The 14,506-nt window shown below is 31.2% G+C and overlaps 3 protein-coding genes across 3 annotated transcripts in view; 1 reads left to right on the forward strand and 2 right to left on the reverse strand.

Annotated features, from left to right (window-relative positions):
• The window catches only part of LOC111621102 (inactive rhomboid protein 1-like), a 43,848-nt gene extending 42,446 nt beyond the window's left edge, over positions 1-1,402 (reverse strand). The window contains exon 1 of the mRNA XM_023363165.1: positions 1,329-1,402. The gene's annotated coding sequence lies outside the window, so the exon portion shown is untranslated. The remainder of the gene's footprint in view (positions 1-1,328) is intronic.
• A 299-nt stretch (positions 1,403-1,701) lies between these two features.
• LOC111621104 (probable DNA-3-methyladenine glycosylase) lies at positions 1,702-4,431 on the forward strand. The gene has a single exon (XM_023363172.1). The coding sequence runs from the start codon at positions 2,021-2,023 to the stop codon at positions 2,798-2,800; it is 780 nt and encodes a 259-aa protein (XP_023218940.1). The 5' UTR covers positions 1,702-2,020; the 3' UTR covers positions 2,801-4,431.
• Positions 4,432-4,492: 61 nt separating this feature from the next.
• The window catches only part of LOC111621103 (SET and MYND domain-containing protein 5-like), a 40,103-nt gene continuing 30,089 nt past the window's right edge, over positions 4,493-14,506 (reverse strand). Inside the window, exons 10-12 of the mRNA XM_023363171.1 lie at positions 9,037-9,131; positions 5,608-5,678; positions 4,493-5,537 (exon numbers count right to left, since the gene is read on the reverse strand). Coding sequence (XP_023218939.1) covers positions 5,417-5,537; positions 5,608-5,678; positions 9,037-9,131 — 287 coding nt within the window. The 3' untranslated portion in view covers positions 4,493-5,416. The remainder of the gene's footprint in view (positions 5,538-5,607; positions 5,679-9,036; positions 9,132-14,506) is intronic.

Here is a 14,506-nt window from a genome sequence, read left to right on the forward strand (position 1 = left end):
CTGGGCATGGTTAAAACTCAAGACAGCGTAAGCACAATTATTCCAGATATTACAGGTTCCGACAAGTAAAGAATTTTTATAGTCATGCCACAAATAAGCTATATATTGATTATTGACCATTTGTGACATGCTATAACGAGCAAAAATTTAAAAAAACTAATAGGTAGGTTTAAAATTAATAAATACAAATGTATTCTGGCAGTGAATGAGTTAATTATGCTTTCTATTTGCAAAACTCCTCAACCTTAACACAAAATAAGAAAAAAAGTGAATTTTTAAGAAATTTGCGGGATTTCCCGGGATAAGAAAAATTTCCCGGGTTAAAAAAACAACCGGGATCCCGGAATCCCGTTTCAGAAACCCTACTGTAGACCCAATGCCAAAGGAATAAAAAAGTCAAAAGAATCAATGACTCTTCGCGAAATATAGCGAAGGGTTTCGTGTAGACCAGTGTTTCCCAACCTTTTTTGTGCTATGTCCCATCTAAGCCTGTCTAAAATTCTTATGCCCCCCTAACATATACAGCGTCTATACGGTTAACTCCAGACGAGTCCATTTTCGAATTGCCCCCTTAATGATCCAATTGCTACCCAGTGGGGCATGGGTCCCACGTTGGGAAACACTGGTGTAGACCATAGGTTGAATCAATGGTCGAAGGGTTACATCTACATCATTGATTTCACTTTACTAGAGACGGAACTGATAAAACACAAAACGCCATTACAACGACTACTTCCGGGGTATCTACATACTCTATACTGTACACTACATTTATATTTGGAATGTGGTAGTAGTGTAGGTGTAGTATATTGGTATCATTAGTATAGAGTATATAGGTAGCCCGGAAGTAGTCGTTGCAAATGGAATTTTTCGTGTTTTATGAGTGTTTAACCGTCTCTAGTAAAGTGGAAAACAGCTGATTTCTAAGGATCTTGCGAAAGGTCATACGTACTGTACACCAACGGTTCCTTTGACTTTTTTACTCCTATAGACACGTGACCATCAACTCATTCAAACCTGCAATTTAGCAAAAAACCTATATGAAATATTTTATACAGTATAAATAATCAATATATTTCCATTTAAAATAAATTAAATGTTTATAAAATTAAGTTTTTAATCAATAATAATTTATAAATTGTGGAATTTTTTTATAAGATAGTATTTCAAAATTAGGCCTACTTTTAGAATAACTTTTTACATAAATTCTGCAAATTAAATATAATTTCATAAATGTTAACTATTTAGAACTATTTAAACGTAAATCTTAATATTTAATAAACCTAAATATGTTCTTAAATTCATAAAAACCAAAAAATTTACTTAACTACTTTCAAAATTCAAAATGGCGACTCTAATTAGTTTACAAAACTGCCGTTAGGATTATTTTTTTTCCTTTTTATTTTGTCCCATAATTAAAATAACTGTTAATTAATTTATTAATATTTTCAATAATTAATAATTAAGTTATTTAAATAAATATTATTTTATAATAACTGGATAATACCTTGATAGGTGACCTAACTAATTATTTTTATAAGAGTAATAAAAATTAAAAAAAATTATTAATATACTAAAAATTAAATGCTTATTTATAAGTTATAATTAATTATTAAAATATTTAATAATTCTCATGTTACTAATTTATTAAATGTATTGTTAATTTTAAAAACTAGAGGGCGTTAGAACGGGTGTAAACAATGGCATGCTGTCGACATGTTGATTGCTTTCGGTGTCGTTAAAATTGATTAACATAAATGAATTTTAAGATGTAATTCATGGCTGCGATTGAATAATAACCGATTCTTAATAATGTACAATGTAAATATTATAAGTTATTACATTATAAGTTATGTGAATTGTTTTAAAAGGAAGAATTGTGAAAAATAGATCTATCAAGTGAGAGAATGCTAACAATGCAACTATTGAGAGCTTTATAATGTGCTCAAGTTACTAAGAATATAATATAAAGAACCTCAAAACAATAATATAAAGAGTAAATTGCTAGGTGCATAGTTTAATGCTTCATATAATTAATGACAAAGTCAAAATGAGTGTCAAAAGAAAAGTAACCTCTAATTCAAATGTGTCTGATGCTTCTGTAAGTAAGAGTCCATATTTCACAAACAATGAGACTGAATCTGCAAGTATACAGTTAAAAAACAATGCTTCCAGACTAAAAGATTCTTTTTATAATATTCCATGTGAAGACTTGGCAAAAAAATTACTTGGAAAGGTGATATGTAGGAAACTGGATACTGGAGAAGTGTTGAAAGGAAAGATTGTAGAGACGGAAAGTTATGTCGGTGTTGAAGACAAATCCTGTCATTCATATAAAGGGAAGAAGACGCAGAGGAACGAAGCCATGTTTATGAAACCTGGCACGGCTTACGTCTATACGATTTATGGAATGTACTATTGTCTCAATATTTCGAGTGACGGAGAAGGTGCTGCTGTTTTAATAAGATCGCTAGAGCCCTTATGGGGATTCGAGACCATGAGAGCTTACCGGACTAAAAAGAGACCGAACGGAAAAGAATTAAAAAATAAAGAATTATGCAACGGACCCTCTAAATTATGCATGGCTTTAGATGTGACAAAACTATTAAATAAAGATGACATGACCGTTAGTGATAGACTATGGGCGGAAGACTGCGAAGACATAGGTGACGAGGACATCGTTCGGAGTAAACGCATTGGGATCGATAGTGCTGGAGAGGAATGGGCAAATAAATTCCTTAGATTTTATATTAGGAATAATATATATGTCAGTGTTAGAGATAAGAAAGCAGAAATGTGACAAGCACATTTACTTTCTGAATTTTGAATATCTGTTGGAAATTTGGAATCAATGTTTGTATTTAGTATTTAATTAATGAAGTGAGAGTATTGAAAAATAACGAAGACCTATATTAATTATTATAGCTTTCTTTATAATAAACTTTAAACATAAAATACAAAGGTAAAAATATAATTTATGTATATAATTTAAAAACTGATTAAAAGGTGTTAACATCTTTTAATCAGTTGACAGGATATATTAATGAATGTATGTAAAATGTAGCATATTTTGCTACATACTTTAATCATACTTGAAGTAATACAGGTTATATTATAACATATATATTACAAATAAATATTATAAATTTTATATATTTTTAGATGTATAACATTGTAAGAAGGACATTGTGAATAATGATCTGGTTCTTACAGTCTCAAAGTAGATTTTGTTATGTTCGTGTTCCTCCTGAAGCCTCAGTGTTTATAGTCGGAAGCAAGCTTGGGTCACCTTGAGTCGGACATTAAATTACTTGCCCATATTTGCCATTTTGGGAATAGTTTGTGCATAAAATTTAATTTGTAGAGATGTGTATAAGTTTTATTAATTTAAATAAATCAAACATTCTGGAAAATATATGATTTTTACATATTTATATTGAATTTTTAGCTAAGAGCATGTGCATCGGTTTATGTTCTTCAGATGTACTTCACAACAATAAACATATTTGAAATTAGATCTGTATAATTACCATCTGCCCTCATTCTGCCATTGAATATACTATCATACCATTATAAAGGATAAGATTTTAATAATTGTAAGATAAAATATGTTGTAGGAAATAATTTATTAGTGTGTATAGTTTGGAGTTATTTATAATTTAACTATACTACTATTTTCAGAAACCATTTAAGTTTAAAACAAAGGTAGTAGTATGGAAACAGTAAAGCTATCAACTAGTCAAGCTATCATTTGCCAGACCTTTGATAGAATGTTCTAATGATAAGAGATGGTCCATCTACAAAAATTTCTGAGGATCTGATCAGAAATAGTCCCTCAGTCACATGCATTAACTGCTTTGATTATCTAGCTATCAATTTATGTATAGCTTTTGAAATTATTCTGAATGTGAAGAGTTTGTCATCTGGAAAAACATGCAATGTTGGAAGTATTTTAAATCAAGTCGTAGAATGGTAAATCATAAAAGATGGAAGACAAATGTATAATTATGATATAAACAATAGCAAAATTGAATTTGTTCCAAGTTATATTTAGAACATAGGTGTGTTGCCTAGTAGAGCAGCTTTAAAACAACCAGATAACTGCCTATTTCAAATGAAATAGACTCTCAGTTTGCTTTTCCAGCTGTATTAAAGAACATATCTCCTATACATTTTCAAATGAGATGGTTGCAACTCTAAAGAAGTTTTAATGGTATAAGGCAATATAACATGGGTAATCTATAAAGGAGGGTATCTCTTGGGAGGACTTTTATGGGAAACTGGCATTATGTAATGTTGGACACATGAAGTAAACTTCAAGTGGCCAGCCCATTGATCCTGCAACACTACTAGGGTTCAAGTGATTTGATCAACTCAACCACAAGTTTTATGAATGCAAAGGTTGTAATAAAAACAGATATTGCCTTATAACTATACTTAAATGCATTTATGGCTGGATACATTCATGGAAAAAAACCAAATGTTATTGATTTGGCAAATTTCATAATTTTGTGCTATTTTTTTTTATCAGAACCATTTTAAAAAATTTCTCTTGTACTTTGGATCCAATCATTAATAATCAGTCTGTCATTATATTTATAAACATTGTTATTAAATAATAATAAACACTGTTGAAAATAGAATATATCTTTGGCTTATTATAGTTCTTGCACCAAATCTCCATTTTCAACTGTCAGCCCTATGAGGTTTTCCCAATATCCATCATGGGGTGGCCAAGTGATAAGGAGCAGAGCCCAATAAATCTGGGAAAAACCCGACCACAAAAAAATCTAAATTGTTTCTTCTGATTCCAATCCAGTCTACTCTAGTAGTAGATGGAATTAATTAGTCAATGCAGAGCTATGACAGCTAGAATTTCGTCAATTATGGCAGGAATCCATAACTGTTGACCAGTATATAAAATGATTTTTTTTTTCAATAGCCCTATATCATGGATACTAAAGGACCTTTTGTCCAAGATTACTGCAGGCTCATCAGATCCACAATGGGGGAAACAAGCCTGTATCCAATGCATTGTTCTTCTGGGAGTTTTCAACTGAAGTCCCCAGATTGTTGACTATAAATAAAACACAAGAATAAAACAAGAAAAATGTTCATATTTACTAATTCCAACAATTGGTCTATACATTAAAAATGTATTAAAAAACAAAAATATATCTTACACAATGCTTATATACAATAAAAACTAACAATGATGAGATGTAAACTGAAAATTCTACAAATGAAAAATTACGCATATTTACAGATTGTAACTTTCTTGAATGGAATGAATTAAAAATTTGAATTGTATAACATTGGCACTTCAATTGCATAATTTGTACGACAAAACACTTTAAAATCACATTTTGACTAAAATCTATGTAAGAAACTTTGCAGGGTGCAAAAAGGCAGCTATTCATTGATGCGAGTGGTCTATATTATCTTCCTCCATGTTCTCGTCATCGTCGCTGGTGATGTCGGGATCGTCCATCTGAGCCTCGCACTTGGGACATGTGCATGTGAATAAATAATTTTCCCTGTAAAAAAGCAAAAATTATTACATAAATTTCTTGAAAAATTTCATTAAATTTAAAGACAAAGACTGACCTCAGCAATTTTATTCGACTGTGCCTACTCCTGTTGCGCATACATTCGTCCAAGTATGAGACAAGAATTTCCTAGAATACACAAGCCAAATTATAGCTAAAATCATAAATTTTAATCAAAATATTGCAGCAAATTCTTTAACAATTCCAATTTTATCAATTAAAATACTTAAAAATTAATTTTCTGCATTTTGATTTTGTCTGCCAGCGAAATCTGAAGGGCAATTACAACCAACAGATATAAAGGGCAGACTGTTTCATATTGTGAAATACAATTCAAATTATCTTAGACTTCAAATGTGTAAAATAAATAAGAGCAAACTAAAAATATACTTCATATTTTGTATAACTTATGTACAGTCGATCCCTCTATAACACGGGTTCCTATAGTTCAGATTCCTATATCATGGCAAAAAAGTTGCGACAGTATTCGTACAAACACACTAAAAAAACTCTTATAATTCGGTAAAATGTCATTGCTGACTCGTGTTACGACAGGATTGCACAAACCGTTGAGCTCAAACAAGCAGCGAACCTCCTAAAAACCATTTATTATTTAATGTCCATAAAAATTATATTTATATTAACGATGTCTCCAAAGCTCAGCGAATTTTTTGCAAAAAAAATAATTTATCAGGAAGCATGCGAAGCGCCATTTGATGACAATCTCCACGACGAAAACAAGCAACGGCGTAGGTCAAACATTGCACACTCGGTAAGAAATCCTACAATTTTTTGTTTATAGCATAGTTTATATGGATTATTCCCAAAAAATTATACATATTTTGGAAATGTTGAGTCAAATTAGTCTAGAATCGATTAATTTTATGGAAGAAACCTTTCAAAAAGCCGTAGTCTGTAAACTGCATATGAGCCGGGCTGTGACTGGCTGGACTCCTAGAAGCTGGATTCATAAAAACAGGAACGTATCTACCGTGTTATAGGGGGGGGTCGACTGTATGTTGTTTTTTTTTTTTACTATTTTTGTGTGGGTAACTCATGAGAAATTAGATAGTTTATACTGTACAGTAAAACTGAATTTGTCATAAACTACAAAACAACCACTCATACCTTTAAATGCAGTGTAAATTTTAATTTTTCTAACATTTTCAGTCATTTTAAATGCAGTTCCTAAGGAACAATTTTCATTTAGAATCTTAATGCTTCAGAATCCTAAAATGTAACTGCCCGTATTGGACTTCTATTAGAGATAACTCGAGTTAGACGGCATGTGGTTAATCCTTGATGTCAATGACCACCCAGTAGTGCCTGTGTAGTATAGGTCTCGCTCAATCCTACTGTCCTGCAGTAGTTTTTAATATACATCTGAAATGTGTGTTGGATTGATAAGCTCTGTAATTCTTCAGTAGTCTGTATATAGTGGTGTTTCTTTTGTAAGTAATTTTCTTCCCCATAACTACTACTATCTTTTTGCTTATATTGCATAGAGGTGCCATTATTCAACCACTATGTATTCTGACTGTGTGTCTCCTCCTTGAACCTCTTTCTTATCTAGCTTGCACTTCTTGATCATATTCTCTATTGTTTGAGGTTTGAATCCAAATTGGTGTCTGATTGTTTTAAAGTACTCCAGCTCTTATATTCTATCTTCTGTGTTCATGCAGTGCATGTGGGCTCTTCTGATGATAGCCAGGAATGCTACTAGTTTATAGTTTATTAGATCATGGGACATCCATGGTATGAAAAGCAGGTTGTAAGGTGGTTTTCTATAAATATCTGTGGCTACAGCCCCTCCCTTTAGTGAAAGCAGAACATCCAGGGAGTTTGCATGTGTGGCACTTTCTTGCTGTAATTTTATTTTTAATCCAAATGAGTTGGCATTGTTAAATATTGGGCTGCCGTCTCCATATTATTAATACATTGTCTATGTGTCTTGCTTATAGAATAATACTTTCATTACATTTAGGTAATGCCATGGTTTCCAAAAATCGAGTACCATCTCACAGAGGGCTTTCCCATGTACTGTACATATTGCTGTTGAATATGAAAAACAAACAATATGCTGCCAAGTTTACTAATTCTAGTATTTCAACTTGCAACTTCACCACATTGCTCAACTTTCTGAGAAAAAAAAATCCCTTAGGTGGCGTAAACTTCCGAGCAATGCACCCGTCTATCAAATAAGTCCCCTGTTTCTGTCCGTTTTTGCAAAATAAACTAAAAATTCTACAGTTTTCATCATAATGCATCATCATAAATATGTCTGGTGGTTATAAAATTTTTTAAAATGTGATTTTTGGATTTTTTAAAATTCCCCCATAATCATGTAGTAATAAGGCCTTTGTAGTAATGGATTCAGTCAGGCATACAATGGTGCGACCAGTGGAGCCCAACATATCCTGAAAAATTCCCAAGATTTTGATCCAGTCCCACCCACAGTGATAGATTTCCATGTTAACCACTTGTTGAATCTGGCTGTCCATAGTTTTGGTTAATATAATTCCTCTCAATATTTCTATATTTTTACTGATGTATGTAACCTTTAAAGCTAAAACCAAATTATTTGAATCCAATAAATAAACTCTCATAGTATCTCATTTTAAACTATAATAAGATCTCACTTAGATTAGACTTCTGTATTTAAAAAGTAAGAAAGACCATCTGGTCGAGAATAATAGAATCCATCCTGAGTGCTTTTGAGTTACATAAACTAGCTTGATGTGTTGAAGATATTGCAAGACACAAACAGGTTCAGTACAACTATTCCCTTAATGAGTGTGTACTATGCAACATACTCAACATGTTTGAGGTTTTAGGAAATCTATTCACTTTCTTGGTGCACTTGTGCTTAGGAATAGCTTTCCTAAGCACAAGTGCACCAAGAACCTAAACTTTTTTGACTATAACAAAACTCCCCAACTTCAATATAAAAAAACAAGAACATAGCATGCACTTCAACAAATGTAACTGCAGCTATTATTCGATATCAGAGTGACGAAACTTTGTCGTTCAAGAAGCCATATATCACTTGGAAATACACAAGAGTTGCATTCTCTATTAGAACACTATATATATTAATTATATATAAGTTTAAGTTTATAAAAAGAAATTGTGTATGGTGCATAAAAGCCACAGTAAGAATCTAGAAGAGCCACTTGCAGCTATCAAGCCATAGTTTGACCACCATGGAAATATACTGTTAATTACACTATGTATAGTGATTAACACACTGGTATTTATATAGTTAGTTTATTTATATTGATAAACTCATTCTAGCTACCTCTACTTTATCACCCACAGAATGATACCAGTCATTTGTAAATTGTATGCATATTTTAATGTGATTAAATTATAAGAAATTACTTTGAATATCAAAAATATATAGTTAAGTAAATTAAAAAAATACAAATTTAAACTAATAAAATTTCTTAAAAAATTAAAATTACTAAGTTAAAAATCTGGAACTAACCTCTCCAGGTTCTATATCTCTGATGGCTTCCATTACTAAAGCAAAATTGCTGTATGGAAATGTAGCTTCTGCATTTGGAACACAACTGTGATTACCTAAACAAATTAGTCACTTAATTTAAATTTCAATTATAGAGGAACATATCATTTTTTACAATAAACTAAACTTAAATGAGATGTTCAAATTGTCTACAACAAGCACTGATACAAGAACAATGAATCAAGTCTCTATACATAAGCAAAGATTAATTTTGTTATGCAGTCACTTATAAAATATGCTCTACATACAGCATATGTAATTACATAAACAAATGTATGTACATATGCTCTACATACAGCATATGTAATTACATAAACAAATGTATGCGTTTCACTCTTGGTAAATGCACATCAATATATCAGACATGATGAGCAAGCATGCATCATGAACATATAGAGAAGAAATAGATATTGGGGTTATCAAAGAACTTTAATATTCCAACCATAAAAGAAACTAAGTCTAGATTGTGCTAATAATCTGAAAGCAAAGGTTGGAATAGAGTAATTGTAAGCACAACTACACAGTAAGTAGAAGTTGCAAGTTCAAGTCTCTCTCTGGATCAATTACTTCTTCTAGAAGATTCTCAATAAATTTTAAATAAGAAGGTTTAACCATCTATCTGTAGTCCAAATTGTTTAATATCTTAGTTTCTTTAGGCACAGTAGACAAAGGGCAGCAAATTTGTGGTAAAGGATGGAGGAAAGGCTTATTCTTTTGGAAAAAAAGGTTGGTCTACTGTGGCTGAGGGGATCTGAGTGATGAACAGCTTGCCAAGGACCTAATTTTGGACAAGAACAAACATAGAATAACCCAATTCTTAATACCAAACAATGTGTCAGCTTTATTGGGCTATATAGTCCTATACAATCAAGTAGATCATTGGATCAGACAACAACATAGAAAAAGAAGGGCATCTAGGTGAAATGTAAAAGTGGGATTTTCAATAAACTGATAGATCTTCTATATGAACACTCTGCATATGAAATAAAGACTGAACAGTTATGAATAACTATTTATAATCACTAAATTCATAGATTATGATCAAACAATACAGCTGGATCTTATCAGGCTATAATACAGCTGGTAATTATTAAGATACTAAGCAATTTTGACTAGAAATAGTGGTTAATCTGTCATCTAATGTTAAATTTGATAATTAGAAATAAATAATTTAGACTATTCTGGAAGAAAAGAATGAAGCAGAGCAAGACTCAAATCTGCATTCCCTGTTTACCATAGTACAGGTGCTATCAGTTACGCTGCAAATCTCTGCTCAATCTTCATTTCCAGACTAATTAGTTTAAGACTTAATTTTACTGGTCAACAAATGTTTAATATAGTAGAGCATCATTTATCTGAAACGTCGGTTATCTGAAAGAACTCCAGTTGGCCTAAAGCATAATTTTTATTTGTTTTTATATTTTTCAATGTATTTATTTCGTTTGTAAAACAAAGAAATCATTTTTAACGATACAATAGCCACGACTATTATTTTAAAAAGTTTACGCTAGGCTTAACATTGACAAAAATTCAACGTGAAGCGACACACATCGGAGAAAAATTTCAACACGGGACAGGTTAATATATTTTTTTCGTACATAATCGATTATCTGAAAAATAAGTTATCCGAACAACCCCAGTCCCCAATTGATTCAGATAAACGACGCTCTACTGTAGTCAATAAACCTACAATGGCACACTGTTACGTACATTACACAATAGAAAAATAAGAATAAAAATTTAAAATTTAATTTAACTTGTTACAATTTTATCAAGCTAACAGAATATCATCTTTCTAGAATTTGTATGTACAGGGTGCATAATAAAGTTCTTATTCACTGACACATATGAGCAGTGTAAAATAGAAAACACACAAAAACAATCAACACAAAGGCAAAGAAAAATGAAAAATACACAAATTATAAACACATGAGAAATACATACTTTACTGTCAAGAAACATTAGCATTTTATGCTTTCTAATCACATTCATGTATGCAAAGTGTCCTTTTGTACAAAATTCATTATGCCCAACAACTTTGTAATTGACTTTTTTCCTCATATCGTGCATTGTTTTTGAGATAGAAGTGCCAACTTCTGACTTTTACTGCTAGCAGTCTAATTTTGTAGTCACTTTACTATAATTATACAATATATTTATAACTGTGGCTGTCTGTGTTTGTCGGTTAGTGGGCTTATAATGGCTTTACATCCTGTAAAGCCCTTATAAACACTGTATATATAAAACAAGTCTTTTCACTACAGAATAATCTTTCGAATTCATATCAATTGATTAAATACAAGCCTGAGCATTTACTCATCACAGTTTTGCTCAGATACTCTGAGATTTTATTAAACCAAAAATAAAATGGTTTAGTAAAATCTAAGTGAACTTTAAAATTGAAAACTGGTCTGATAAGTCTTACAAATTGATAAAAATTTTTAAATGTAGCATGAAGATGATAAATTCTTAAATAGTTTTTAAATCTAAGCAGTTTAATCATAACATTGCATACATAGTCTGTTACAAAAGTATAAAAACATCACAAATTTTGTGTTTTTTCAAAATTTATTTTGAAATTATTACTGGAAATATTACTAATTATTTTCTATCATTATTTTATCAGGTTTTTTACATTTCATAAAGCAGCGTAAATTTATTTTTCACAAATATTCATTTTTTGGTGTATTACAAAAGTATAGGCACACTTTCTAAAATTACATAAAAATAATTTTTAAATATATTTTAAACACTTTTAGTGTTTGATTTCACCCCCTATGGCTATAATTACTTGAAAAATTCTGTTAGGCATGTAGTTTATTATTTTTTTTAGTTCTTCATCCTTAATTTCATCCCACATATTAATTATTGCAATTTTCNTTTATATAACATACTTGCCAAATAATAATAAATAAATGTATGTACCGGATTAAATTTATTATTATTTACGTGAAATAAGTAATTCACTTTTAGTTATAGTTATTTAGTCAGTTTTTTATGGTGCTCAGTTATAAGGGCTGTAACGTAATAATTATAAAATTTACATACAAAAATATAAGGGGTACTTGAGAAACAACTAATGGGCTAAAGGGGTACATCAACAAAAAAGGTTGAGAACCACTGATCTAGTAGATATATTCAATGTATTGTAATAAAAGATATATTTGATGATACAGGGTGTCCATAAAACACTAAACATTGCTAGTTGCACCTGACCAATGGGCTCGACAGGTGTAGTTTTTCTAGTTTTCTTCATGTAACATCTTAACTGGAGAAAGTTTCCTATACGAAGTCCTCCTAGAATGCACCCCTCCTTGGTATATCGCCCATGCGGTTGCATTGCCTTATTTTATCAATCCAATCCGATAGATTGTCCAATATAAAACCGACCTTAATCATCGGTTAAGTAAATCATTGTAACGTTGTGTTGGAAAAAATAGGACAAAGAATCTCTGAAAACTTTTTAAAATTGAAGTTTAGAGAAATATTACTTTCTTAGAAGCTCTTTGAAACTTTGGTTTTTTTTTCATAAAACATTATTAAAACTTGATATGTAGGACACGCTAAATGTTTATATATATATAAATATTTTATACATGATGACGACAATACGGATTTATCTAATTTTGTATATGACGTCCACATACCAAGACTGTAAATATATCGGATACTTCCACTATGAGGGATCGGTTTCGAGTACAATTCGAAACGTTTCATGGATGTTTGACCGAGATACATTGACATCAGTCTCTCACCATTCAGCTACACATTGCAGACGAGGACGAATTTATAATGGCTATAAGCTATTATTGATGTCATCATCATAAGCAGGGCCGTGACGGTAGATCAAGCATAGAGGAAACTGCCTCAGGTGCCAAATTGAAAGTGACACTAAAAGACGTCATGTTTATACAATAGAAATTAAGTACATTGACGTTGTTCTTAGACCCCAAATTTATTCGAAACGGTCCTGATTATAATTATAAACTTATTAAGGCGTTACAATATATGTCATCTTGGTCTCGAGAGTTTAATAAGCCCGCAAGACAAAGATTAGAATACGGATGCGAAACTTCTATAGAACACAACTACACTAAATTTCCAACTCCCTTTAGTATCTACAGGAGCTAAATGTATTGCATATTGCCAGCTTAAAGGAGTAAATCATTATTCGTATCCTAATCCATGACAAAGACATCATTTATATTTATGAAACCATTTTGAACGGGAAATTTAGAACCATTGTTGTCAGAAAAAATTTATAAAATTAAGCTTTTAATGTTTGTTTAATTATGGCAACGAAACACTTGGGCGATCTGCCTAGGGAGTGCCTTCCGGGAGGTCTTTTTAAAAGAAACTTGCCCCTATTTATTTAATGAAAATGAAAATTTAAACGATGTTTCGATTTACTAAAGTTATTTGGTTAATACTGAAAAAATTATAATTATAGAAAACACTTTTTGACGTTTTTTTTTATTTGTGAGTATAGCCTTAGTTATATAACGTTTTGTTTTTGTTTTTGTTTTGTTTAGTCGTTAGTGTATCTAAAAAGGTCCACACACGACCTTCTCAACTAAATTGTGATCCAAGAAAGCAACGGGAAACTACTTGGATTATTCTTCCCTTGTAAACTTCATTGATGGCAAGCAAAATAAACCACGGTCCCGAGTTCCGGCNTTTTTACATTTCATAAAGCAGCGTAAATTTATTTTTCACAAATATTCATTTTTTGGTGTATTACAAAAGTATAGGCACACTTTCTAAAATTACATTAAAATATATTTAAAAATTATTTTTAACACTTTTAGTGTTTGATTTCACCCCCTATGGCTATAATTACTTGAAAAATTCTGTTAGGCATGTAGTTTATTATTTTTTTTAGTTCTTCATCCTTAATTTCATCCCACATATTAATTATTGCAATTTTCAATTGATTTACAGATTCATATTGTTTCCCATTTTGATAAACAATGGATTCTAAAATCCCCCATAAATTTTCTATGGGATTTAAATCTGGACTACATGAAGGCCAGTTAATTACATGAATACAATGGGTGACCGGTTAATGAACAAATCGGATAATGGACAATTTCGCTAAAATTTTTTATGATCGGGCAACGAACACTTCAGTGAACAAACACAAGAAGAAGCAATGTAAAATAACAAATACCGATTGGTCTTCCTTTGTCTTCAGGCAACAATTCAAAACTTTTCGGAGCGCGGGAGACGTCGACATCGTCGTTCTACCCAGTATATACTGATCGGATAGTATTCCCCTGAACTTTGAAACTCTCCCTTGTAATTCCAGCCTTTTATATTTCTGACAGAAACAATTCTTTTACATTTTCTTCTGAAAATGCAGATTTATGCTGATATCTGCTATTAAAGATTTTTTGAAGTGGGAGAATGTCAAAACAACGGTCTTAAAATG

This window comes from Centruroides sculpturatus, unplaced genomic scaffold, assembly GCF_000671375.1.
Source record: "Centruroides sculpturatus isolate CEXI.00-Female unplaced genomic scaffold, Cexi_2.0 scaffold294, whole genome shotgun sequence".
Taxonomy (NCBI): Eukaryota; Metazoa; Arthropoda; class Arachnida; order Scorpiones; family Buthidae; genus Centruroides; species Centruroides sculpturatus.

Coding starts and splice junctions, on each gene's coding strand:
- LOC111621104 (XM_023363172.1), top strand. CDS start 2,021: ATGCTTCATATAATTAATGACAAAGTCAAAATGAGTGTCAAAAGAAAA.